The 26,994-nt window shown below is 44.5% G+C and overlaps 1 protein-coding gene across 1 annotated transcript in view; it reads left to right on the top strand.

Moving 5' to 3' along the window:
• Window positions 1-566: 566 nt before the first annotated feature.
• aldh1a3 (aldehyde dehydrogenase 1 family, member A3) overlaps window positions 567-26,994 on the top strand; it is a 29,359-nt gene continuing 2,931 nt past the window's right edge. The window contains exons 1-11 of the mRNA XM_022210411.2: window positions 567-897; window positions 1,052-1,156; window positions 1,472-1,612; window positions 1,700-1,829; window positions 4,758-4,819; window positions 6,154-6,282; window positions 6,817-6,930; window positions 15,674-15,776; window positions 17,330-17,514; window positions 24,822-24,986; window positions 25,503-25,660. Coding sequence (XP_022066103.2) covers window positions 679-897; window positions 1,052-1,156; window positions 1,472-1,612; window positions 1,700-1,829; window positions 4,758-4,819; window positions 6,154-6,282; window positions 6,817-6,930; window positions 15,674-15,776; window positions 17,330-17,514; window positions 24,822-24,986; window positions 25,503-25,660 — 1,511 coding nt within the window. The 5' untranslated portion in view covers window positions 567-678. The remainder of the gene's footprint in view (window positions 898-1,051; window positions 1,157-1,471; window positions 1,613-1,699; window positions 1,830-4,757; window positions 4,820-6,153; window positions 6,283-6,816; window positions 6,931-15,673; window positions 15,777-17,329; window positions 17,515-24,821; window positions 24,987-25,502; window positions 25,661-26,994) is intronic.

The following is a 26,994-nucleotide window of genomic DNA, read 5'->3' as shown; positions in this document are numbered from 1 at the left end:
ATGAGTCTAGGCTTTTGCATTAACCGTGCTTTGCATCATCCTTCCCCCTCACACATACGCACACACGCACACACGCACACACACACACACACACACACACACACACACACACACACACACACACACACACACACACACACACACACACACACACACACACACACCACCCTGTTTGAGCTCTCTGTCACTCATTATGGAGTGTTGGAGTTGCTGAAGTGAGAAATGAGCTTTGGAAAGCTTCTAATTAAAACTTTGGCATCAAGAGTGACAAGAAGCAGTGAAGGGGAAACAATGGCCGCCTGTGTACAGAACAAGTCTGGAGCAGCTTTGTGCGCAGGAACAAAAGCGTTTGTTTGCATGTGTTCAACTCCATTCAACTTCACCAGGCCCAGGTGCAAAAACCAACATCGCAACTCCTAACACCTTCGCACGGTTGATGCGCACGGCTGCGAACACACACAAAAAGCAGATGAACGTTACTGTATACTGAGATATAAATATTATCCAGCACAGTTTTACTCTCCCTCATGTCTGCTCACCGTCAGCAGCAGTTAGGATGCAGACGAACATACATGAACTCATCCCGGGATCAGCTGCCAGGAGGCGGCCCTTATCACAGGATTCATTCCCAGTTGGCACAGAGCACCAGCCCTGCCAGATGCACTGCAGCACCAACACATGAAGCATCCCCATGTTGGACCGGGGCGGAGCTGCGCTGCCGGGGAGGGAAGGACTCTACGGTCCTATAAAGACTGTGGACGGGACGACGGGGCTCAAACTCTGGACCTGGACTGTAGAATGGCACAGAACGGAACGGCAGAGATTGGCGCGACAGAGGAGAAACCAGCTTTACCTCTACCCCGACCTGTCACAGTCCAGGAGATCAGACACACCAAGGTCAGTGAACGCAGCACCGGAGTCAGATTCTGCAGCAGCAGCAGTCGACATGTCCTCTCAGTGTCTCCAGCTTTGCTCTTTGTATAAGTTTGGTGTCAAGTGTCAGTTTTGGCAAAAAAGCAAAGCCTGAACAAACACCTGGTGTTCTCCGCAGATGTTCATCGACAATGAGTGGCGCACATCCAGCAGAGGGAGAACATTTCCAACCTTCAACCCAGCTACAGGTGTCAAAATCTGCGATGTCCAAGAGGCAGACAAAGTAAGAAGCTGTCTTAGAGACTACAGAACGAGTCAGTTTATTTAAATTCACGTCAGTCTAGCGTTTCAAACAAATCTGTGAAATAAGGACAAAAAATGTAACCAAGTAGCGTTTGTATCCACTAAATAGTTTTGACAGTAGAATGAAGTGCTGCTATTCTGAGTCCAGCGGACAGGACCTCTACCCAACAGTGTAAGTCTGAGGACAGGAGCTGTTGGATGCCATCTGCTGGTGATCCCGGGCAGCTCAGTGGGTTACCAGTGTTCTGATTTTACGGTGTGTCCTGACATCGCTCTGCTCTCCGTTTCTTTGCAGGAGGATGTGGACCAGGCGGTGGCGGCGGCCAGAGCGGCCCAGCAGAGAGGCTCTCCGTGGCGGCGGATGGACTCGTCCAGCCGGGGGAGGCTGCTGCACAGACTGGCCGACCTGCTGGAGAGGGACCGGCTGCTACTGGCGGTTGTTTGCTTAGTTTTGAGTTATAAATGTGCAAAACAGTTCAGGAAAATCAATGGAACTGTAATGCTAGTTTTCCTTACGCTTTAGACACTGGAGACTCTGGACACAGGCAAGCCGTTCCTGCAGTCTTTCTTCGTTGACCTGGAAGGCAGCATCAAAACCCTGCGCTACTACGCGGGCTGGGCTGACAAGATTCACGGCAAGAGTATGCCTATAGGTGAGAGTGTGTATCATCTTCTTGTACTATATATGTGGTTAAATGTATTTAGTCTTGTCAGGGAATATTTATATCCCTTTCACTTTTTGCACACTATTTAATGTAGTGATAGTATCGATAAATGTACATTAACTTATAATGTCAAGGTGAAAACCTGGTTTTAGAAAAACCTGAAATGGCTTACTCATGTGTGGAACGACAAATTATGATCAGATTAATCCTGTTTCCTTTAATAATCAATGAGCTGTCCGTCCAACTTATTTGAATCTGTCTGCTGCCTATTAAATCTGCTAGACATAGCTCAGAAAGTCATAAACATGTCAAATTCACCCTGTATGGTAGGATAAAAACTAAATCATAAACTCTCTTTATATCTCCACTAAAAGGCTGCTTGTCAGTGCGCTCTGAATTATATTAACTTTTAGTATGTTTTAATTAGTTTCCAGCCTAAAACAAATAGTCAGCCATAGAAGGTTTGATTTTACAAACCACTAAGAAGAATATAACTGGCTGTTTTATGGATTTTAAATTCTACAATTAAAAAGAATTACAATTAAATTTAAAAAAAAGATGCTGTAACTATGTATGTCAAAGATAATCTACATTATACTGTTGCACTTTCTACGTCAGTCCCTAAGCAGTTTGCGATACTGGTGTTAAAGCTTAAACTCTCAACAAGTTTTTCTCCTACTGTTGCTGTCTGCTACAGAACACCCTCTGCCCCAGCCTCCACGCTAACCACCATTGGCAAACTCCTAGTACCATACATCCTTCTCAAATTGTTCTCCTGGGTGACTTGAACTGAGATATGATCAACCCAACAGACATAGTATTGGAACAATTTGAAGCTTTAAACCTCTCCCAAATTATATCTCAGCCTACCAGTCCAACCCCAAATCTCCCTCATTGTTCACATTGATTGGCCTCTTCTTACTAACACTCCTTCTAACTATCAGTCTGGAGTCTTCAGGCAAATGAGTGATCACTGTACCGTTGCATGTATACGTTCTGGCTGCTCAGGTAAATGGCTGTCAGTGATTGTGACCAAGTACTCTCTGACGAACTTTGACATGCATGCCTTTCTTTACGACGTCGCAGCAGTAAATTGGGACAGAATTAGTTGATACCTGGTCTTATTTCAAAAATACATTTAGCTCAATCGGGCTGCACAGTGGAGTAGTGGTTAGAAATTTCGCCTTGCAGCAAGGAGATCCCCGGTTCAAATGGATGGATTTAGCTCACTCGTCAACAAACATGCTCGTCAAAAACAAAAATTTAGGACCAAGAATCGTTTTAGCCCCTGGGTCTCCCATGACTTGACAGAACTTATCTATCACAAGAATGCCCTTTGGAGGAAAGCCTCTTCCTCTCACTCCCCTGTCAACAGTCTTGTCTTCAGGCAATGCAGAAATAAAACTACATAGGTGATCAAGAAGGCCAAAATCTCCCACTTTAAGGAAAATTTTTTTGCCTGTGGATCTGATGCTAGGAGGTTCTGGAAAACAGTCAAGTCCATGGAAAATAAACTTTCTTATCCCCACCTACCAACCTCTATGGCATTCAACGCATTGTTATCACCGGTAAATCTCATATGGCCTCACTCCTCAACCGTTACTTTGTTTATGCAACGAAAGCATACTAAACTATATTACTATATAACTATACTAATAAAGGTAGGAGGATCAGGTGAATCTCAGGCCAAAACTTCTTGAAAAACTCCAGTGGGAACCCAGATATTTCCCATTAAGCATGTCCTGGATTGCGGCCCAAACCTCCTGTGGTGTAAATTCTACATTTAAATTGGTGCAATCCTGTTCTGTGGCTATAGGTAATGAGATGTTTATCAATCAGAATCATCTCTAATGGTGAAGTATGCACACAAGATACAAGCAATTTGGTTTCGGCTGTTGGTGTCACGCTAGGAATATGGAAGAGAATAATAAAAAATAAAGAAAGTATAGAAAGAGCAAGAGGGAGAAAAATAAAAATAGTAGTAATAAAATTAAATCTAACTCAATATATAGAGAAATTTACAGCTAGAACGAATATATAAACATGATAGTGCAAAAATGATAATTGCATGATACAGCACAAAAAGTAGAGAATGCTGTTCATGGTGCAAAAAAACTGTACATGTCCATTGGAATATTGACTATTGTATAGGTGTGGAGGAATGCGAAAGTGTGTCAAGGTAGGAAGTGATGTTAGATTGTACCGTTTGGGTGCTGTAGAAGGAAGCATAAAATCTTTAAATGTTCTGTTGATAGTAAGAGGGTCACATGAAATATCACCGCCGGCATCCTTGTCCTGTTAATTAAGCGATCATTAGTTCGTTTTTTTAAATGATAAGAGAGTAACCAGCTAGGCTTGTTAACAAATTCATAATACTTTTGCTTAGTGAAGTACAGTAATTTCTGACTGTGACGAACATAATCCATATTGAGCTTGGCCCTGAATACAAGGTGGAGAAACAAAGTGAAGGGTTCCCTTACATATTAAACTTTACCGTTACAGGTGTTGAAAGGTAAACATCACACAATGCATCCAATAGGTTATAACAGCGTTCAGTCATCGTACCATCCTCACTGTTTTCTTTCTTTACTCAATGCATTGTAGCACCATCTTGTGGTCAGATCAAATGAAAACAAATCAGGCTAACCCAAAGTACAGTCACTCAGAGAGCTAATTGTGATGAGGAAGGCTGCATCTGGATCGGTTCCCTCCGGCATGTGAACTATTTTGAAGACACATGCAGTGATTAACATTTGAGGTGTTTTCTTGTGCTATGAGTGGCTCCTTGAAGTATGGTAATGCAAAATTTAACAATGACAAAAAAAAACAATACAATCATGGTGGCAGTATGTAAATAAAAAGAACCACTGTAAGTACAGTGGATCAAACTGACTTTTCTGTCTCTGTTCTTCACAGATGAAAGCTTCATGTGTATAACCAAACATGAGCCTGTTGGCGTGTGTGGAGCCATCATTCCAGTAAGTCCAGGCAGGATCTGGTGGGACCAACATGTTGTTGGACCTCCAGTTACTGTTCATTTTACTTTGACTTGAAGGGCAAAGGATTTGTGCAAGAAGTAAAACAAACACATACATAATAGGGTACGTACAAACAAACTATAAGAACACTTTTCTGGGAATAAATGAGAAGGTGTATCCAAACATTTGACTGGTAGTGTATGATATCAGAGGTCGACAAATATGCTAGTTTAACATCGTCTCCAAAGTCAGAGTATATGGACATTAGATTTATCTAATTTCATATTATTATTACAGCATTAGTACAGAGGCTGTGTGGCTGTTTTGGCATAGTCTTAGACAAGACACATGATACCCTGGAGCCCTAAAGAAGGTTTTACCCATTGTGTCCATTCCAAATGAAACACCTCAGTTCCAGCTTCTCAAATGTTAGTCTTTTCCAAAGCTGAACAGAATATCTTGCCATTTTGGATCACATTGGTCCATACCAGAACCACAGTAGTAGCTTGATGGATTGGTTGCAAAAGTATAGTTGGCTATTAATAAGGTTTTGTGTCATGTCACCATTGGAATAAGAGTCATAAATATTATGTGAACCAGAAAAATGAATTGAAGTCAAGACTTTGTTCATTTAAAACTGGCTGATGTTAGCTGGCATAACTGACTCATTCCCCATGCTGAATACTTAAAAGAACTGTGTATTCCATCATTTTATTCCAAACATAATTCAATGAACACACTACAGGATGTTATAGTTTCAGTTATCATTCTTTCCAAGTTTCTGTATTGTTACTCAAAGAAAACGGCAGTTGACTTGAAAATTCGAATGAGATGTGGACATCATGATGTCAGAAGTGTGACATTCATGTTTTTGTGATGAAGAGGCATGCGTTTCAATCATTTCATCATGGAAAAAATATTAAAAGGTTATAGAAGTCTGAAAATTCAAGACTGCCATAATATACACGGTACTCACAAGCGCTGGTAAACTTTTGTTCATGGCTGTGTAAAGCATATTATTCCATGTTATGACAGATTACTGTGCATTCACAAAGTGATAACTGGTCACAGCCACGTCATGGATTTGAAAGTTCAGGAATGAGGTGCTATAACAACCCAGCATCTGAGTTTTCCGAATTGCTTCATACATCATGTGTATAACTATGTTTTAGATTTCCTTTTTTTACTTAGTATGATTAAATAGGTGACTTCTTATTAGTAAGAGGGGCTGAATTCAGTTTACTCTTCAGTAAAACTTGGATTACAGTGCCTGCTGCTTTGTGAATAATTTGACTGATACACTCAGTTGACATGTTTGCTTTTGTCTGTGCTAGTGGAACTTTCCTCTGCTGATGTTCATGTGGAAGATAGCGCCAGCCCTGAGTTGTGGAAACACTGTGGTCATTAAGCCAGCAGAGCAGACCCCCCTCACAGCCCTCCACGTTGGATCACTCATCAAAGAGGTCTGATGTTAGGCTCAACACGTTCAGTGGTATTGATCCAAGCCAAGGGCTAGTAGAGGTTTAGTCCTTTAACCTCCAATCCAATTTTTTTTTTTAACAAATTCAGGACCTGCACTCTTATAAAAAGTCCTATTTGTGATTAGTTTGTTTTACCACTAATATATTTTGGTAGTGACTGCTTAGAGGACATTATATTTCTAAATACTGTTTAAAGCCACCTTAAAATCTGGGTGGGAAATAACTGAGCAATTTATACTAGTCTTTTATAATCTTCCTTGTTGAACTTAAAGTCGTATTAACGTTTAAGTATGATATGATATACAGAATCCAGCGTGGAAAATCCATGCCATTTGTAAGTTTTAGCTGTAGTAAACTTTGATATCATACAATATTAATTGCTGTCCTGAAAATGGAGTAAGTCTGTGTAATAATGTGAGTCTGTGTAGGTTCACATGGCCACTGCCATATGCTATTGTTGACAACAAATCACTGGCAATTCCCTGCATTAACATGCTGTCTGGATTACTGTTTTAGGCAGAGTTCCCACCTGGAGTAGTGAACATCGTTCCAGGGTTTGGTTCCACAGCAGGAGCAGCCATTGCCAGCCACAAGGACATTGACAAAGTGGCCTTCACTGGCTCTACAGAGGTATGTACATATATGACATGTGCATATGCATCTTCTGGTATAGCCTCTGTTCTTTTGTTCATGAAGTCTTCTGTGAACAGTACGTTGTGATACCGTCACTCCTGCCCTCTAGAGGTTGTTTCTGATGTCACTAACAGTTGTTTTAGGGTCTTTCTTTACAGCTCTTACAATGTTTCTGTCATGAACTGCTGTTGTTTTCCTTGGTCTACCTGTTCAACATCTGTACTTAGTACACCAGTGGTTTCTTTCTTCTTTGGGACATTCTAAATGGTTGTGCTGGCTATGGCCAATGTTTGTGCAATAGCTCTGATTGATTTTCTATCGTCTCTCAGCTTCACAATTGCTTGTTTTTCACCCATAAACAGCTCTCTGGTTTTCATGTTGGTTACACCTCTAACTACAGATGCAGCCTGCACAGGCAAAACCCAAGTCTGAAACTGAATGTAGACATTGAGCACTATCTATTGTTTGAATAATTACGTAATAGGACACCCTAGAACAACAAAATCAGTCATGTTTCAATACTCTTGTTCACATGAAAAATGAGGGGCTCAAACAAAGAATGCTATTTTCTAAGTCGTGTATCAAATACAGATGTAAATACCAGGAGAAAAAAGTTGAAATATGGATCTCTTGTCTCATATTCACTGTTTGATGTCAAACCCAAATGTTTTCAGTCTACAGCAAAACTGAAAGAATCTGACGTCACTGTTCCAATATTTTTTGGAGGAGAGAGTAGGTTTGCCCCTCGCATTGCTGGGGTTTGAACTTATAATCAGTTATCTAGAGTCCTGACCACTGAGCAAACATCAGCTATGGCTCAGGTGGAGGGAGAAACACCAGTTCAGTCCACACAATGCATTGCACACCTGCAGGCCAGGACAGAGGAAGATGCTTTGTGGAAGAGCTGGGAGGGGTGAAAATAGGCTTCACTGGACTCACCAATTATTTTTTATTTTTTTATTTTCTTTTTACCTTTTTTTATAGTGCACAGTGGAGGGAAGAAAAGGAGAGGGACATGCAGCAAATGGCCATGGGTCAGCCTCGAACCCATGGCCGCTGCGTCAGGTTCTATAATCCCTGTTTATGGGTTGCCCACTCAACCTGTTGGGCTACAGGGCTGCCTCCTTTACCTGTTATTTTAACTGCAATGCCAAGGACCTGGAGAAATGCTCCACACATTACTGCACTTGTTAAAAGGGTTTTTATGAAACTTAGAAAATGTGCAGTATTTGTGACACGGTACCACATATTACAACATGTAGAACAATTTTCCACATTTGCTCCACATGTTATAACCTATGGTGACATCTTTTCCACATACATGATATCAATTCAATTCAACTTTATTTATATAGTGTCAATTACAGTCAAATCGTCTCAAGACGCTTTACAGAACCCATATGCCTGACCCCCAGAGCAAGCCCAAAGGCGACAGTGGCAAGGAAAACACCCTTTTAACAGGGAAGAAACCTCGAGCAGAACCCGGCTCTATATAGGGGGGACCCATCTGCCTGCTGGCCGGGCGGGTTGAGAGGGACAGAGGAGGGCAAGGGGGAGGGATGGGAGAAGAGGGAGGGGTGGGAAAGCAAGGAAAACACAACACACATTTGGATACATGCATGACAGGATATGTGACATAGACAAAGTATAAGCTAACATTGAAAACTGACTCATAGTTTACTCTTATGATGTACGGCTCTGACATTAAACATACTCCATATATAGCTAGCAGTAAAATTCAAACAGTATGTAAGTTAGCATCACAAGTATAGTGAAGGCGATGCAAGCTTCGTCACAAGCTTCATGTCAGGTCTGTAGCGAGGAGGGTGGAAACGGTGGAAGAACTGGGATGGAGTGGTGGTGAATTAAAGGTTTAATTGAGAGGGAGAAAAGATGATTCTGGAGAGGGAATGCTGGACCTCCCGGTCTAGGTCTTGGGCTGGGGTGCTGTGTTGGGATTCTTGTTGGCGATGGATCGGGTTGGGGTTCGGGACCTGGTCTTGGCTGTGGTACTGTCTTGGCGGATGCTGGACCTCCCGGTCTAGGTCTTGGACTGGGGTTCTGTGTTGGGATTCTTGTTGGCGGTGGATCGGGTTGGGGTTCGGGACCTGGTCTTGGCTGTGGTACTGTCTTGGCGGCGGTTCTGACTGCGGACCGTTGTAACCTTGTGGCAGTGGGTTGCGCTGGGGCTCTGGATTTGGTCTTGACTGTGGTAATCTCTTGGCTGTGGGTCTAGCGGGGGTTCTGGGCTTGGTCCTGGCGGTGGTATCCTCTTGGCGGTGATTCAGACCGGTAGTGCGTGGGTTCCGAGCAGTTAAGACTGGTGAAGCAAAGAAAGGCAGAGTTACACACGGTTTTATGCAAAACAACAATGAATCTTCAGAATCCAATTTCTGAGACAACTTGGTTTGGCTGGCGTGTCACTAACTGTGAGTAGTTTGAACAACAATCCGGCGAAGAGTGGATGTGACGACCGGCTTTTAACTGTCAGGGTGAGATGATGACGGAGTGGAGTCAGCTGCTCAGTCCAGGCTACGTGGCCAATCACCTGAGTGGCTCCAGCTGCTGCTGAAGCCACTCTGACCTGATTAATGAGGGTGAGAGAGAACCAGTACAAAGCAACACAGAAACACATGGCAACGGCAGAGCTCAAAAAACATGGCATGATATCAGAAATGAAACCCCCACAAAGGTTAAAAAGGAGTCTGTAGCCAGCAAGGCAGGACGGGAGTCATGACAGAACCCCCCCCTCAATGGGCGACTCTCGGCGCCCTTCGGGGCTTGTCAGGATGGGCGCGATGGAAATCGCGAATGAGATCCGGGTCCAAAATCCGGGCCTTGGGAACCCACAGGCGCTCCTCAGGTCCATACCCCTCCCAGTCCACCAGGTATTGCAGGCCCCGACCCCGGCGGCGAACATCCAAAAGGCGGGAGACCGTGTATACGGGGTCGCCGTCTAGCATACGCGGGGGCGGAGGAGCGGACACGGGAGGGGCCAGCGGGGCTTCCTGAACCGGTTTAAGCTGCGAGACATGAAACGTGGGATGGACCCTCATGGAACGTGGAAGATCCAACCGGACAGCGACTGGATTAACGATCTTGGAGATGGTAAATGGACCAACAAAACGAGGAGAGAGTTTTTTGGGGGATGCACGGAGGGGAAGGTGTTGGGTCTTCAACCAGACCCGTTGACCAACGGAGTAGGTCGGCGCCTCGGACCGATGTCGGTTGGCCTGATCCTGAGTGCGACGCGACGATCGGAGGAGAGCGGCACGTGCACGTCGCCATGTGCGTGCGCACCGGCGGAGATGGGCCCTGACTGAGGGCACCTCAATTGTCTCCTCCAGGGCCGGGAACACAGGTGGTTGGTAACCGTACAAGCACTGGAAGGGGGAGAGACCAGTAGCGGCGCTGGGAAGGGTGTTATGCGCATACTCCACCCAGGGGAGTTGCTTGCTCCAGGAGCCTGGGTTCTTGGAGGATGTGCATCTAAGGGCGGCCTCCATGGACTGGTTCAACCTCTCTGTCTGGCCATTACTCTGTGGGTGAAACCCCGAGGACAAACTAACCTTGACCCCGAGTGCAGTACAAAAGGCTTTCCAGACAGCCGACGTGAACTGCGGACCCCGGTCCGAAACTATATCCCTTGGCAGACCATGAGCCCGAAAGACATGGTGGACGAGCAGATCGGCCGTTTCTATGGCAGAGGGAAGTTTAGGCAAGGGAATCAGATGAGCGAACTTTGAGAATCGATCTATGATAGATAGTATAACAGACTGACCTTGTGACTGAGGCAACCCGGTGACGAAGTCAAGGGCTATATGTGACCATGGTCGTCTTGGGATTTTCAGAGGATGGAGATGACCCACGGCCGGCTGAGTGGACGTCTTATTTTGGGCGCAGACAGAGCAGGCAGCGACAAAGTCTCGACAATCCCCAGCCATGGAAGGCCACCAGAACCGCCGCCGGAGATTTGATAAAGTCCTGAACTCCCCTGGGTGGCAGGCGAACTGGCTGGAGTGAACCCACTGTAGAACCTCCGTGCGGACAGATTCGGGGACGAACAGAGTTCCTGGGGGACCCGCTTCGGGGAATACTTGGTTCTGTTGAGCTCGTTTCACTACTGATTCTATATTCCAATTAAGACAGGCCAGGTGGCAAGGGGACAGGATGGGCTCCGGGATCTTAGGAGAGGCATCGTTAGAGAAGATACGGGACAAGGCATCGGGTTTGCCATTGCGTGACCCAGGACGATAGGCTAAGGTAAACTGGAATCGATCAAAGAATAGTGACCACCTGGCCTGTCTAGGGTTTAGTCGTTTGGCGGTCTGCAGGTATTGGAGGTTCTTATGATCAGTCCAAACCAGAAAGGGAAGCTCCGCTCCCTCCAGCCAGTGACGCCACTCCTCCAGCGCCAATTTGACTGCTAACAACTCCCGATTACCGACATCATAGTTCCTCTTGGCCTGTGACAGTTTACGTGAGAAGAAGGCGCATGGATGAAGCTTCCCATCCCCGCCGGCACGCTGAGATAGCACCGCTCCCACTCCGGCGTCCGAAGCGTCGACCTCCACAATGAATTGTTTGGTCGGGTCTGGTTGAATGAGAACTGGGGAAGAGACAAACAGAGATTTTAACGTGACAAAGGCATGCTTAGCGGCAGGTGTCCAGACAAACGGAATAGCGGCGGACGTGAGTGCGGTTAAGGGGGAAGCGATCTGACTGTAGTTGCGAATGAAGCGGCGGTAGAAGTTGGCAAAGCCCAGGAACCGCTGAAGCTGTTTGCGGTCCCCGGGCTCCGGCCACTCAACCACCGCCGCCACCTTGGCTGGGTCCATCCTGACCTCTCCCGCGGCAATGATGTAACCCAGGAAGGACACCGACACTGCATGAAAAACGCACTTTTCAGCTTTGACGAAAAGACGGTTCTCGAGCAGACGCCCGAGAACCATCCTCACGTGCCGTCGGTGCTCCTCCAGGCCGCGGGAGAAGATCAGGATGTCGTCGAGGTAGACGAAAACGAACCGGTCCAGGAAGTCCCTCAGGACGTCATTGACGAGATGCTGGAAGACGGCCGGGGCATTGGTCAAACCGAAAGGCATGACACAGTACTCAAAATGCCCCAAAGGAGTGTTAAAGGCCGTCTTCCACTCATCCCCCTCCCGTATCCGCACCAGATGATAAGCATTTCTGAGGTCTAATTTTGAGAAGATCGAGGCGCCGTGTAAGGGAGTAAAGGCTGAGTCTATGAGAGGAAGGGAGTATTTGTTCCGAACGGTGATTTCATTTAATCTTTTGTAGTCCACGCATGGTCTGAGTCCGCCGTCCTTTTTTCCCACAAAAAAAGTTCCAGCCCCGACTGGAGATGTGGACGGACGGATCAGACCGGCCGCTAGCGATTCTTTGATGTACGTTTCCATAGCAGCTCTTTCTGGTTTTGAGAGGTTATACAATCGACCTCTAGGAAGGGGGGCTCCCTCAAACAGATCTATGGCGCAGTCGTACGGCCTATGTGGAGGCAGAGACACGGCTCGGTCTTTATCGAAAACGGAAGCCAAATCGTGGTATTCTGTGGGAACGTTGGTCAAATCGGGAGGTAACGACCGCGGTTTTGTTTCCGAATCCCCTGGGTTTTGGGCGGATACTAGACACTTGGCATGACAGTCTGAACTCCAAGTCAAAATTTTCCCTAGCTGCCAGTCTACTTGGGGATTATGAAGCTTTAACCATGGATAGCCCAGGACAATAGGCGAATTTAAATCGGAAAGTACAAAAAATACGAGTGATTCAACGTGATTGCCTGAGGTTCTAAGGGTGACTGGGACAGTTTGGGCACTCACCTGGGCTAAACGGCGACCATTGAGAGACAAGGCACATAAAGGTGGTTTTATAGGTTCAGTAGGTAATGAAAGTTGACTGACCAGAGTTTCATCAATAAAATTGCCCTCGGCTCCAGAGTCTACCAGAGCCCCTACAGTGGACCGGTGCGTCTTCCAGCATATAGACGCAGGTACCTGGAGATGAGTCAAAAAAGGGGAGAGAGAGGTTTGGCTCACCCGGACCCCCCCAGACCGAGGTGAGCCGTGACGTTTCCCGGCCTGGATGGGCATGTGGCCACTAGGTGTCCCCGTTCTCCACAGTAAAAGCAGGCTCCTCTCTTTAGACGTTCTGCTCGTTCCTCCGGGGATATGCGAGCCCGGCCCAGCTGCATGGGCTCCTCTCCTGACGTTGGAGTAACCGGAACAGAGAGATTCCCACGTGGAGGAGGAAGGGACGGCACTGTGGAGCCGGAGTCGCGGGACCGAGGACCAGGGCGAGGGTGGACTGGGGGGGAAAAGCGAGACACCTGTGGGTTCGTATGCCTTTTCTCTCTTCTTCTTTCTCGCAGACGGTTGTCCAAGATGATTGCCTTGTCTATGAGTGAATCTAAATCCTCGATTTCGTCTCGGTGAGCCAACTCGTCTTTTAGTTCCTCGCTCAATCCTCTGAGAAACTGGAACCGTAAGGCTGAATCGTTCCAGTCCACGGCGGCTGCTAATGTCCGGAACTCCACCGCGTAATCTGCCACACTTTGTCCGCCTTGGCTGAGGCTTCCCAGCCTCTTCATGGCGTCCGCTCCGCGCACCGGGTGGTCAAAGGCGCGCTTCATTTCCTCCGTGAAGGCGGCATATGAAGCACAGGCTGGTCTCTTATTTTGCCAAACCGCTGATCCCCACCGAAGCGCTGCTCCTGTCAATAAGCCCAGGGTATAGGAGATCTTTTGCTCATCGGTACGAAAGGTCTGTGGCTGTGCGCTAAAAACTAGGGAAACCTGCATAAGGAAGTCACCGCAGGCTCCTTGATTCCCAGCGTAGCGCTCGGGGATAGGCATCTTGGGTTCCGGAAAAATGGTCCGGGGCGTGGCGACAGGTTCAGGGCTCGGTGGTGGTAGATTCGGTGGGGGGACCGGTGGTGGTTGTGGACTGGAGAGTTGAGCCAGAACGGTGGTAATCTGGTGCAGCTGGGCTGTCATACTTCCCATCTGCTCGGTCAGAAGACGGCTCGAAACCCCCAGATCGTGGAGGGCTTGGCTATGCTGGTCTAAAACAGAAGGAGCGGTTGCTACCTGGGTCATTTGGTCCGAAAGGGAATGAAGCTGGGTTGTTACCTGATTTCCTGCTTCTACTAGCTCCCTTAAGGTCTTGCTGTGTTGCCCCAGTAGTTGACCATGGATGGAAACTGCGTGCAGAACCTGGGAAGGGGAAGGTTCGTCTGGACCCATGTTCTCCGTTTCCATTTTTTGGCCGGATTGTTCTGTCAGGTCTGTAGCGAGGAGGGTGGAAACGGTGGAAGAACTGGGATGGAGTGGTGGTGAATTAAAGGTTTAATTGAGAGGGAGAAAAGATGATTCTGGAGAGGGAATGCTGGACCTCCCGGTCTAGGTCTTGGGCTGGGGTGCTGTGTTGGGATTCTTGTTGGCGATGGATCGGGTTGGGGTTCGGGACCTGGTCTTGGCTGTGGTACTGTCTTGGCGGATGCTGGACCTCCCGGTCTAGGTCTTGGACTGGGGTTCTGTGTTGGGATTCTTGTTGGCGGTGGATCGGGTTGGGGTTCGGGACCTGGTCTTGGCTGTGGTACTGTCTTGGCGGCGGTTCTGACTGCGGACCGTTGTAACCTTGTGGCAGTGGGTTGCGCTGGGGCTCTGGATTTGGTCTTGACTGTGGTAATCTCTTGGCTGTGGGTCTAGCGGGGGTTCTGGGCTTGGTCCTGGCGGTGGTATCCTCTTGGCGGTGATTCAGACCGGTAGTGCGTGGGTTCCGAGCAGTTAAGACTGGTGAAGCAAAGAAAGGCAGAGTTACACACGGTTTTATGCAAAACAACAATGAATCTTCAGAATCCAATTTCTGAGACAACTTGGTTTGGCTGGCGTGTCACTAACTGTGAGTAGTTTGAACAACAATCCGGCGAAGAGTGGATGTGACGACCGGCTTTTAACTGTCAGGGTGAGATGATGACGGAGTGGAGTCAGCTGCTCAGTCCAGGCTACGTGGCCAATCACCTGAGTGGCTCCAGCTGCTGCTGAAGCCACTCTGACCTGATTAATGAGGGTGAGAGAGAACCAGTACAAAGCAACACAGAAACACATGGCAACGGCAGAGCTCAAAAAACATGGCATGATATCAGAAATGAAACCCCCACAAAGGTTAAAAAGGAGTCTGTAGCCAGCAAGGCAGGACGGGAGTCATGACACTTCACATCCATCCATCCATTCTCTATACACCGCTTTATCCTTGCTAGGGTCGTGGGGGGCTGGAGCCTATCTCAGCTGACTCGGGCGAAGGCAGGGGACACCCTGGACAGGTCGCCAGTCGGTCACAGGGCTACATATACAGACAAACAATCACCCTCACATTTACACCTATGGGCAATTTAGAATAATCAATTAACCTCAGCATATTTTTGGACTGTGGGAGGAAGCCGGAGTACCCGGAGAAAACCCACGCATGCACAGGGAGAACATGCAAACTCCATGCAGAAAGATCCCAAGCCGGGATTTGAACCGGGGATCTTCTTGCTGCAAGGACTACTACTCGTACTAACCACTACGAAACTGTGCAGCCCTCCAAGTTTCACATGTCTGCCTTATATGTTGTGACATGTTATACATGTGATCACATGTGAAAAACATGAAATTCATGTAATATTTATGTAACAGTCACAAATACTGATGTACATTAAGGTGAATTTAATTTTTTTGCAGGTGGGCCAGCTGATCACAGAAGCAGCAGCCAAAAGTAATTTGAAGAGAGTGACTTTGGAGCTGGGAGGCAAGAACCCTTGCATTGTGTTTGCTGACTGTGACTGTAAGTAAATATGCTTTCTTTGTCCCTTTTTCAAAAATTAATTGATGGTGATATTAAATAAATCCGTATTAAAGACTCCTAAGAACAGCTTGAAGCAATAACCTAAAAAACAAACTTCAGTTCCTGTTAGCATTTTGATGTCTGCATGTTGCTTCTGTCAACTCAAGGCACACAAACTGTAAAACGGTAGAAACACAAGGGATGGGGAAAAACAAGGCACAAGGGGAGAGACAAAACACACACATACATACATACATACATACATACATACACACAGCACATACATTCAAAACAAAACGAGTAAATCCCTTGGGAAAACTAAGCCTGTGTATGGTACAAGATACATGCTTCCTTATTCCACCAACTCCAGCTTACTCCTGCTCCCATTATGGAGAAAGAAAGAAAAAATACACAAAGTGAATTAACCCCTAGAACAAAGTAAAGCAACTGTACAATAGCGTATGCGAAATAGAACAACTCCCAAGGCAGCAAATTTCTCAATATGTAATGTTCTAATATTCAAAATATGTCTCATTTGAAAAAGGATAATAGAAATTAATGGAGAGGGCAGCCTTAAGGCCTTCCAGTAGCCTAGTTAGCGCAGCCATGTTAATACTAGGGCTGGACAGGAATATCCGAATATTCGGTCGTGACGATGGTATCCGGATATTAATTTTGAGATCCGAATATTTTTCTTGGTATTTGGAAGGGTTTAATAGCCTGGTTCCAGAACTCTGAATGACTGATCCTATTTTCTAATAAACAATTCTGAGCTTTGAAGTAGCGATTATGAAGAATTATGTCATAAGAGGAAAGAGGAAAACATCCATCCATCCATTCTCTATACACCGCTTTATCCTCATTAGGGTCGCGGGGGGTGCTGGAGCCTATCTCAGCTGACTCGGGCGAAGGCAGGGGACACCCTGGACAGGTCACCAGTCTGTCGCAGGGCTACATATACAGACACACAATCACACTCACATTCACACCTACAGACAATTTAGAGTGATCAGTTAACCTCAGTATATTTTTGGACTGTGGGAGGAAGCCGGAGTACCCGGAGAAAACCCATGCATGCACAGGGAGAACATGCAAACTCCATGCAGAAAGATCCCAGGCCCAGGCCGGGATTTGAACCAGGGATCTTCTTGCTGCAAGGTGACAGTGCTAACCACTACCTCACTGTGCAGCCCATAAGAGGAAAACATTAACAGAAATATTTCCTACAAAAATCAGTGTTTGGTTAACTTGGAACAATAGGATTAACTATGATTAGACAACTACAGTACAACTAACTATATATTGTATGTGGGGTTGTTTGCATGACAGAGTAGACAAAACAGGCAGATCTAAAATGAATGCGTCAAAAATGTAAATTGCAATCCCTTATACACGTAACATCAACTCCTAAAATGCACTGAATGTCACTGACCATTTGTAATAAAATGTGAGGATGTGTGATTTCTTTTCTAAAACACCAAAAGTTTTCCTAAAATTGGTATTTTGTTTATTGTTCATGACAAGTGTGTACATGTAAATGTGTTTTTGTACAGTACAGACGGCCGTGGAGGAAATCCAGAAAGGAGCTTTTTATAACCAGGGTCAGTGCTGCACAGCTGCATCACGTGTGTTTGTGGAAGAAACTATTTACGAAGAGTTTGTGCATCGCAGCATAGAAAATGCTAAGAAGATTGTTATAGGAGACCCACTGGACCCCCAGACATCACATGGACCACAGGTACCAACAAATAATCAACATATTAGAATACATATTATGTGCAAGTAATGTGTTTAAACTTGTGACAATCATGCATTTTGTTTTTTTGGCACGCAAAGGATTACAGCTCAAGAACACTTAATACAGTGAAAAAGTTGCTTGTTAACTCATAAAGCAGCTACCATGAAACATTAAATATTGATCTGGAGTTGTAAAAAAGGCCAACATTTGCTCTCTTCTAACTCAGTGTTGTTTTTTTTATGAACTTCTAAAGTGAATATGCTCTAATATACCCAATATTTATATAAATGTTCCATTTACTATACTCTTTAGCTGCTTAATGGAAACCACCTTGGAGCAGTCAGCCTCCAGTGTGTCTTCTGGGACACATAGTAGATGAGCCAGACATTTTATTTACCAAAACAAATGCCTTCAACACTTGAAGTCTTTCCTCTGGTAAAATCAAAAAGATGACCCAATAGATGTTATTTTGTACACCTTACTGTTGGAACATTGTTCAATCTTTAAAATGGTTGAAAAAAGGCAAAGTACCAGATTTTTAGATTCCACTCGTTATTCAGTTTGCAAGCAAAATAGAATTACAGTTTATGTTGACCTTCACAAGAAATTGTCCTCTCTATTCAGCTGCCTCCATGCTGATCGAAAAATTAAGAAAATAAACATGTTATATCCAGTAATTATCAAATTATTGGCATTTCTGTCTGAATATGTGAAAATACACCAAAATATAATGTTGGAAGCAAAGCAGAGTAAAGAGTAAAATGTATTACCTTGGTCACCAATGAAATGTTTTTCTATTCTGTCTAAAAATATAACATAATTTGCAACATCTGAAAATTGTCAGGTACTTTTCTTTCAGCCATTCAGACTGAAAACCATACAGGTCTCTGAAAAGTATCTACCTTCCTTGGTGTTTTCCCTTTTATTGGTTTTCAACATTGGTCAATTTCATTTTACAAGCATTAACACAAAAATACTCTTTCATGTCATAGTGAAAACTGATTTTTATAAAGTATTGTCAATTCCTTAAAAATGTAAATTGTAAAAACAATTTATTGCATAGGTATTCACCTACAAATTAAACACAGGTGCAACCAAATGGTGCCAGATGTCATGCAATAATACTCGTACCTAAAGGTGCCAGTCACTGGTGAATCAGCCCTCCTTGTCATGGTTTTTTGTTTTGTTTTTTGTTTTTCCTTGTTTCTCTCCCCTCCTCCCTCTTTTTGTTGCCATCATTCCCTTTCAGTGTGCAGCTGTTTGAACACACCTACAGATCATCTCAACTTACCAAGACCTCCATAAATCCCTGACTCCTCCTGTTCTCCAGTCCCAGATTGCTCTGTGACTATAGTACATCCAAAACGATTCTCTGGCAACCCCCAGCGAAACGAGAGTATTTATCTCTAGTACTTCTCGTTTGTTGTTCCACTGATCTTGTGTTCTCGTTTGTAGATCCTCCAGTGTGCCTAATTGTTACCTACTGATTCTACTCACCTGTGCTCCAGCTGTCTTTGTTCAGCCAGCTCACCTTCTTCAGACACACCACACTTCCTACAGCTGATCAACTCCAGCCAACACTTAGCGACCTCTGCTTCCGTTTAAAGGCTATTCATTTAACAAATCCACCTTCTCTACCACTACTTAAAATGTTCTGCTTCTGGTTCTGAACAAAAACCCAAACCTCACAGAACAATCTGGCAAGCTGTCTCCACCTAAGGTGCTCTTGTGGGGCAGCATGAGACAACTCTGCAGCAGACAATGGAAATCCTGTATTGACTCACCGCTAGTGCTCAGTGGACGCTCAGTGGAGGCATGGACAATTTCGCCACTCGACTCACCTCCATCACATCCGTCTCAAATGGAGCTTCCTCTCCAGCTGCAATGCCAGTGTCCACCTCCAGTTTTTCCCCATGTGCCCTTCATCCCCACTCCCGCAAGGTAGTCAGGTGACATATGGACATGCAGTCAGTGCAGCCTTGTTTTTGACCACCAGCCCCAAACCTACCCTACTCATACGTAGGTAAAGCCTCTGCATGGGTAGTAGCCATATCCTCCAGAAACACCTTCACCAGACAATCTCCAGTCATTCAATGAGATGTAAAAAATATTTGATCATCCAGTTCAAGGTAAGGAAGCAGCTAAGTGACTCCTTTCACTCCATCAATGCTCCACCTTTGTTACTCAGTATGCAATCAATTGCAACTGAATGTGGCTGGGATGAGGTGGTGCTCCGGGACACATTTGTTCCTCTCTAGACAAAGTACTTTTTCTGGCTATCCATCTACGCAACAAGTTATGAGAGAGACATAGGGAGAGGAAGTCCTACCTTCCTCAAGGCATTCCCGCAGTCCTAAGAACTCCAACTCCCAGATACCTTTTCACCTTGTCTTGCTTCTGTGATGCCATTCCCCCTACCTCCAGGACATAAATCAGCTGGGAAGGATGAGGCTGACCTCAGTGAAGCATCAGAGGAAGTTTTGACAGAACTCTGTATCTACCTTGGACTTCAAGGACACTTCATTGTGAAATGTCTCTCTACGTCAAAAGACGAGAGCTACCAGAAGGGACACCGATGAGCCTGGAATCAGATCAACTAACTGTCTACCTGTACCTACACTTTCTTATTAACTCAGGTGCTGATGACATTTTCATTGACCCAAATTTAGTTTCCCAAAGAGACCTTCCAACCGAGCCCTTCACTGACCCAATAACATTTTCATCCTTGATGGAAGACTTTTAGGACATATGACACAGCATACAGCCCCATTAACTTTCTACTTTCAGGTAACCCACTGAAGCATATTTTGTTATATATAATCCCCTCACCCATGTCCCCAGTTGTGTTAGGTCTCTTTTGGTTAAAACTGCACTACCTTTATTTTGACTGGTCCACCTCCTCTATAGGTAATTAGAGTGTTTTTTTGTCATTTTTTTGGAGACTATTGGAGAAAAGACCATATGTTTAAGTGAAGAAATGTGAGTTCCACATTTCTGATGATGGCATGCACACTGATGTGACAGCACAGACCACTCTCTCCTTGACTCCTAACATGTCCTATCTGCTACTTTGGACCTCAATGCTGTGTAAAACCAAGCCTGCTGTGATTTGCCACTGGAGCTTTGGCCGATAGCCTTCAGAGACATTGTGTCATTGCCATATGTGAAACCTGGTTGGATGAAACGGTCCCTGATGCAGAAGTCAGCCTGGACAACTTTACCCTCATCAGGTCTGACAGACTGAGATACTGTGAGAACAAGTGGGGTGGCGGAGTCTGCCTTTACATCAACAATAGATGGTGTAACAGCATCAAAGTGCATCATAAAATGTGCTCACAAGACCTGGAGATGCTGACTGTGTCACTATGTCCTTTCTATATTCCCTGGGAGTTTCCAACAATCGTGGTCAGCTTTATGTTGCTCCCAGTGCTTACATCAAAACAGCGGCGGAGCTGGCAGTCGAGGATGCTAATGCTATGATGGTCAGATTGGACAGTGTACTAGCATCATTTCATTAGTATGTTCTACAAGGAAAGCAAACATCTTGGACATGTGCTACAGTAATATAACCGATGCATTCTGGTCCCGTTCCTATCCACCGCTTGGATAAGCAGAGTATAACATCATCTATTTACTTCTACAGGCACTATGAACTGAAACGTCACATGCCACAACGCTACAGAGCTCAATAGTGGTTTTAGGACATTATTGCACATCTCCAAGGTTCCCGGTCATTCACTGACTGGAGTATTTTTAATGGTGATCTGAATAATAGACGTTCTGTCATTTTTCTTTGCAAAAACACAAGTATTCCTGTTAAAACGCGAAAAAAATCTCTAAACTCCAAGCCTTGGATAACACAAAAAATTAGACAGAGCCTAAAAGAAAAACACAACATCTTTTGGCTCAATGACTGGGAAAGCCTAATATTAGCAAACAGGAAAACAAAAAAAATAGGATTTTGAGGCAAAAATGAGAATCAAAGATAGGATGGAGATTGAATTTGCCAGGATGAACACCAAGCAGGCATTTCAACGGGTGCCAATCCTTACTGGAAGTGAACCCAAACACAACACCTATGCCATACAGGACCCAGAATCCTTTGTAAAAGAACTGAACACAATTTTTTTGCCTAGTTTGACACACAGGATCACAGAGCTGAGTGTGAAGCTCTACTGGAAACCCTTCCTCTTCCAGAAGTGGCCGAGTCAGCCATTTCTCAGAAGAAGATGTACGCCACCAGCTCAGCCGATACAAGCTGGGCTCGGCCCTTGGGCCTGATGGCATCCCAGCAAGGGTGCTGAAAGACTGTGCCCATGAACTCTCCCCAGTGCTTCACTTACTCTTCTCTGAATCCTACCGGACCCCAACCATACCTACCCCCTGGAAACCCACCACCATAATACCTGTACCCAGAAAACCTCGGCCAACTGATCTCCATCATTATCACCCTGTCACTCTTACTTCCATAATGATGAAGCACTTGGAGAAGCTGCTTCTTAACACCATCCAGCAAATCACTACCCCACATCTTGCCCCCCTTTAATTTGTCTAAAAGGCCTTTATACATCCTCCACGTACCTTGGTACATGGAGGATGCGGGAGGATGCGGTTGCCTCTCTGCTGCATATCGCCCGTCACCGTTCTGAGGAGGACTCCACATTAGAAACATTCCCCCACCTGCCCTAAACGACCTCTTCCTGATCTTTACGTGGCTCTTTGTTGTGTCACTGCTTGTCATACTGCCTCTTGGTCCATCTACCTGCCTTGGATAGAATATGCTCATAACTCCCTCATCAGCTCTGCTACAGGTACACCTACATTCATGATGGGGGATAGTTTTCTGTCCCAACTCTTCACTCCACAGGAGGCAGAAGTTATCTGGTGCATCATCAACCTGCCCATTGAGTCTGGCGATGAAGATTGGGTGGCACTCACCCGAACCGCTGCCAAAAATCATCAGCTTGGTCGTCACCATAGCTCAGCCTCTGTATACCAGCCTGGGCACCAACCAGACCTTTGGCTTCGTAGCAGAGATCTTCCACTGAATATAGACTCTATCAGCTAGCTCTTAGATATATCAGAACATACGAAATAGAAGAGGTTATTTACCACTCTGTAATGACACTCAAAGTCCCTCCTGCTTTTAATGTTCATAATGTATTTCTTGTATCTCTGCTTAAACTTGTCCCCACCAGTGCTCTGAGCCCTCTGACCGAACCCCCTCCCCCTCCCTTTGTTGATCCTCCCGTGTGCTTCACTGCTAGCTACTGATTCTGCTCACTTATACTCCAGCCTTCAGTGTGTTCAGTCAGCTCACCTTCCTCAGATTCACCACCCCGATCAAACATCTCCAGCGAGCCCTCGGCCACCTCTACTCCTCTGTAAATACTGTATATTTAATAAATCCACATTTTCTTCCACAACTCTCAGTGTTCTGCTTCTCAGTCCAAACAAAAAAACAAAACTTAACATTTATGACTAAAGCTACACCATCACGACAAACGAAGATTCTAAGCAACTCAAGACATGGAGATTGTTCTGGAGTAGCTGAGTTAAAGCCTGGGCCTCAGCTCAATTGAAAATTTGTGGTAATCCACTTTCAGTGCAATCTGACAGAGTTTGAACAGTTTTGCAAATAAGAATGGGGTAAAATTTTAATGTTCAGATGTGCAAGGCTGATTTGACACAGGCTCAATATTGTAACTGAGGCCAAATGTGTGTCTACTAAATACTGACTTGAAGGAGGGGAATACTTATCCAATAAAACATTGTATGTTTTGTATTTTTAATTATTCAACATTACTTTAAAGAAATCTGTTTTTACTATTGTAAATTCTTGTCAAAAACAGCAGAAGTGTATTGACCACAATTAATTGTTGAAAAGCAACAAAATGAAAAAAAAAAATTCAGAGGGGCGTGGATACTTTTTCTAAGCACCGTAAACAGCAAAAATTGCTTATGCAAAGTGAAATCAATGTAACAGTGACCCCTGTGGTGACAATTTATAATAGTCACAGAATATGTGTGACCCAAAACTGTGCTTGAAACTACCTTTAAATTTCTATAAAGTTTAGGGAAGTCATAGCCTAGCCGTGCTAGACAACCCATGGCAACAAATTTAATTCTCTGCCAGGGTGGGTCTAGTTACCCGCCATAAGGCTCGAGGCTGGATTCTCCTAAAACTGGCCGGACCAATCACCATGAAGTGTAGAGTCAGAAGGCGGGCGTAACGAAGTGACGACAGAGGCGTGACGATTCTGACAGAAACAACCGGCGCACAATAAACAGTTATCTTTCGACTCGGCTTTGGCCACAGCCCTTAAAGATTTGAAGCTAAAATTCAACTTGAAAGATAAACAAAGGACGGCACTGAAGTGTTTCATTGAGAAGAAAGACGTATTTGGACCTATGCCGACGGGATATGGCAAATCCTTAATATACCAGTTGGCTCCGCTGGTTGGGAAGCTAATGGGACTTAGCCACAATCCGCCGGTGCTCTCGGAACTACGTCAGCCTATTCATTGCGTTGATTGGTTGTATACCTACCCAATTGCTGCAGAGGGATTTGATAGACAACCTTTTAGCCCGCCTCCCTCCCTGTCGAGCTTCCCTAGACCCTTGTGCCATCAGAAACATGGGTATAGCGTGGCTAGGCTAGGGAAGTCACAGATTCTGTTGAAAATTCTGTAAACGTTCATCACTACAAATATTGCCACCTGTATTGTCACTTGTATTCAGACCTCTTCACTTTTGGTACACTTGTAAATGTAATTCTGAATGATAAAATCTGTGTTTTTGTCCAGCAATCTATCAATCAATAACCTAGAAGGATGAAGTAATTCTTTTTTTCTCACCTGGAAGATGGGCATGGTCTGAGTAGATATTTTAAATCTGCAAAGCATCCCTGGCTGATCTGGGTCGGAGTTGCTGAGGAGGGAAGCAGGAAGTAAACTGACACAGCCTGGAGTATCTGCCACTCCCACTAAACACAGCAGAACATGAGAACCAGGGTAGTTAACTGAGGCCCAGCACATAGAATTCACCTTGTGGCAGCTGTTATCACGCATCTCCACAGACAGAGATCCCTGACTGCTGCTGCTGAAGTTCATGATGTCACTTGCTCACAGGCCAAATCCCCCACTATAAGTCTGAAGTTGTCAGTGTTTGGGGTGGTGCTGTATCAACAGCTGTACAAAGTATGATTTTATACATTAACAAACAAAACATACCCCAATAAATTAGGCATATACGATTAAATTGTTACATTCCGTTGTCAATTTATGACTGCTTGATGTTTTCTCTAGATTGACCAACAGCAGTTTGACAAAATTATGGATCTGATTGAGAGTGGTAAAAAGGAGGGAGCCAGACTCGAGTATGGAGGAGGAGCTGTGGGTGAGAAGAGCCTCTTCATTCAACCCACCATCTTCTCCAGCGTTAAGGACCACATGCGCATCGCTAGTGAAGAGGTTGCCAGTGGTTTTATCTTTTTTGTCACAAAAGACTATAATTCATTTTAGTTCTTTATTAGATTTATTGTAGGTCTCTTGGAAATATGACAAAATCACAAAAATCTGCTAGTTCAGAAATGTACATAAAGCAGTGCCAATAATGTTTGGTTAAGTGTCACTTGGTCATTTTCACCTCAGCTAGGTGCTTTAGGTAGCTCTCCACAAGCTTCTTCTTATTATGGACTGAGAATTCCTTTCTGCCACAGTATCATTACAGCTAATGGGTTCGTAGCCATAATGTTGCATGTCATAATATACAATAGAAATACCTTTGTGAAAAAACACCCTTATTCTGGACTGTATATATTTAGCAATGTTTTTTCAGTATACTCCAGTTACTCTTTTATCAGCTTATATTACACATTATTATAAATCGTATATGGAAGGCTATCACAGAGGACAGAGGACACTATAATTTGATTGTACAGTGTGACTAATTTCTCTTTATATGTGACTGATCTTTCCCCCTTCCAGATTTTTGGTCCAGTGCAGTGTATATTCAGCTTTAAGAGCCAAATGGAAGCAATCCAGAGAGCAAACAGCTCACAATATGGCCTAGTATCAGCAGTCTTTACAGCAAGTATGGACAGAGCACTCTCTGTGTCTGCAGCCCTGGAGACTGGCACTGTTTGGTAAGTCACTGTTTTATAAAACAGGCAAATATCTGGGCATGTATTTGATTTCCTTATTATGTATTAATAAAGTTTACAAAGAAATGTTACTGGATAAAATTTAAGCATAAATTGATTAACATCTTTTTGGTGTTTTGAGCATATTTACACATCATTTTATGTTTTCCTATTTAATACTTGAAAACATCATGTGAACGTCAGAATGTCTTCAACCAAATACACATTTGAAAAAAAAATCTAGTTGTATATGTAAAAAAAAAAAATGCAAACATCACTGCCCACATACTACAGCCGCGTACACTAAAATGGTGTGCAAGGCTGATCTATGGTCTTCATACAAAATTCACACTATTTTTCAGCACACTTTTGTTTTTCAATCACTTTTCTACTGTCCTTTTTCACTTTACAACCACAATGTACTGTTGTAAACAAAAGTTTACACTTTGAAGACAGTGCATACCATGGCAGTGTTGAGTTTCCAATATACACCCTTAGTTTATATGATGGAATCATTTAACAACATGTGTCTTTGTTACAAGAATAACAAGAAAAGCTCTCGGAAAACGCAGCACTCCGCCAAGGCTGCTCAATCATATGATTATCGATGGATAAGTCCCGATTAGTCAGCAGTAGTGGATTTGTAGTAGGATCGCAATCATGTGATCGTTAGCCGGTAGCTGATGTAGCCTTTGCTTGTTGTCATAGTTACATAGTGATGCTATCTCGCGATGACACTGAAATCTTTAACAAATCCATGGATCCAGACTATAAGCCACATCTCTGCCAAAATCTAATCAGGTGGTCCTTGTGTCATTTTGACCTTCCCTGAAAATGTCATCCAAATCCATTAGTCCATTTTTGAGTAATGTTGCACACAGACAAATAGACAAACATACGTTCATTGGTGGAGTAATCATGTATTTCGTTCTTTCATAGATTTATTGTAGATCTTCTGGAAAAATAACACAATCTGCTTGGTCAAACATCTACAGACAGCAGCTTGAATGATCAGTTTTGGTGTTGCAGAAAGTTGTGTTTTTCTTGTGCAAATTTTCTTAGCGGCACAACCTCTTAACTTCTTGTAAGTGATTACAGTTGACTACTACGGCTGACTTCTCTGAGCCAGTTGGGCCCGTTTGATGCACTCATCAGATTCAGCCGCAGATATTACAATGGAAAAGTCTAAAGAGCTCAGCACAGATCTGAAAAAGCAAACAACTGACTTAAACAAATCAGGAAAGTTACTTGGAGCCATTTCAAAGCAGCTAACAGACAGAGATAGGTCTTGTGGAACTTCTGGAGCATTCATGACAGTGAAATCCAGCTGTTTCTGG

Source organism: Acanthochromis polyacanthus, chromosome 2 (assembly GCF_021347895.1).
Source record: "Acanthochromis polyacanthus isolate Apoly-LR-REF ecotype Palm Island chromosome 2, KAUST_Apoly_ChrSc, whole genome shotgun sequence".
Taxonomy (NCBI): Eukaryota; Metazoa; Chordata; class Actinopteri; family Pomacentridae; genus Acanthochromis; species Acanthochromis polyacanthus.
This window is presented reverse-complemented; position numbering and strand designations above follow the sequence as displayed.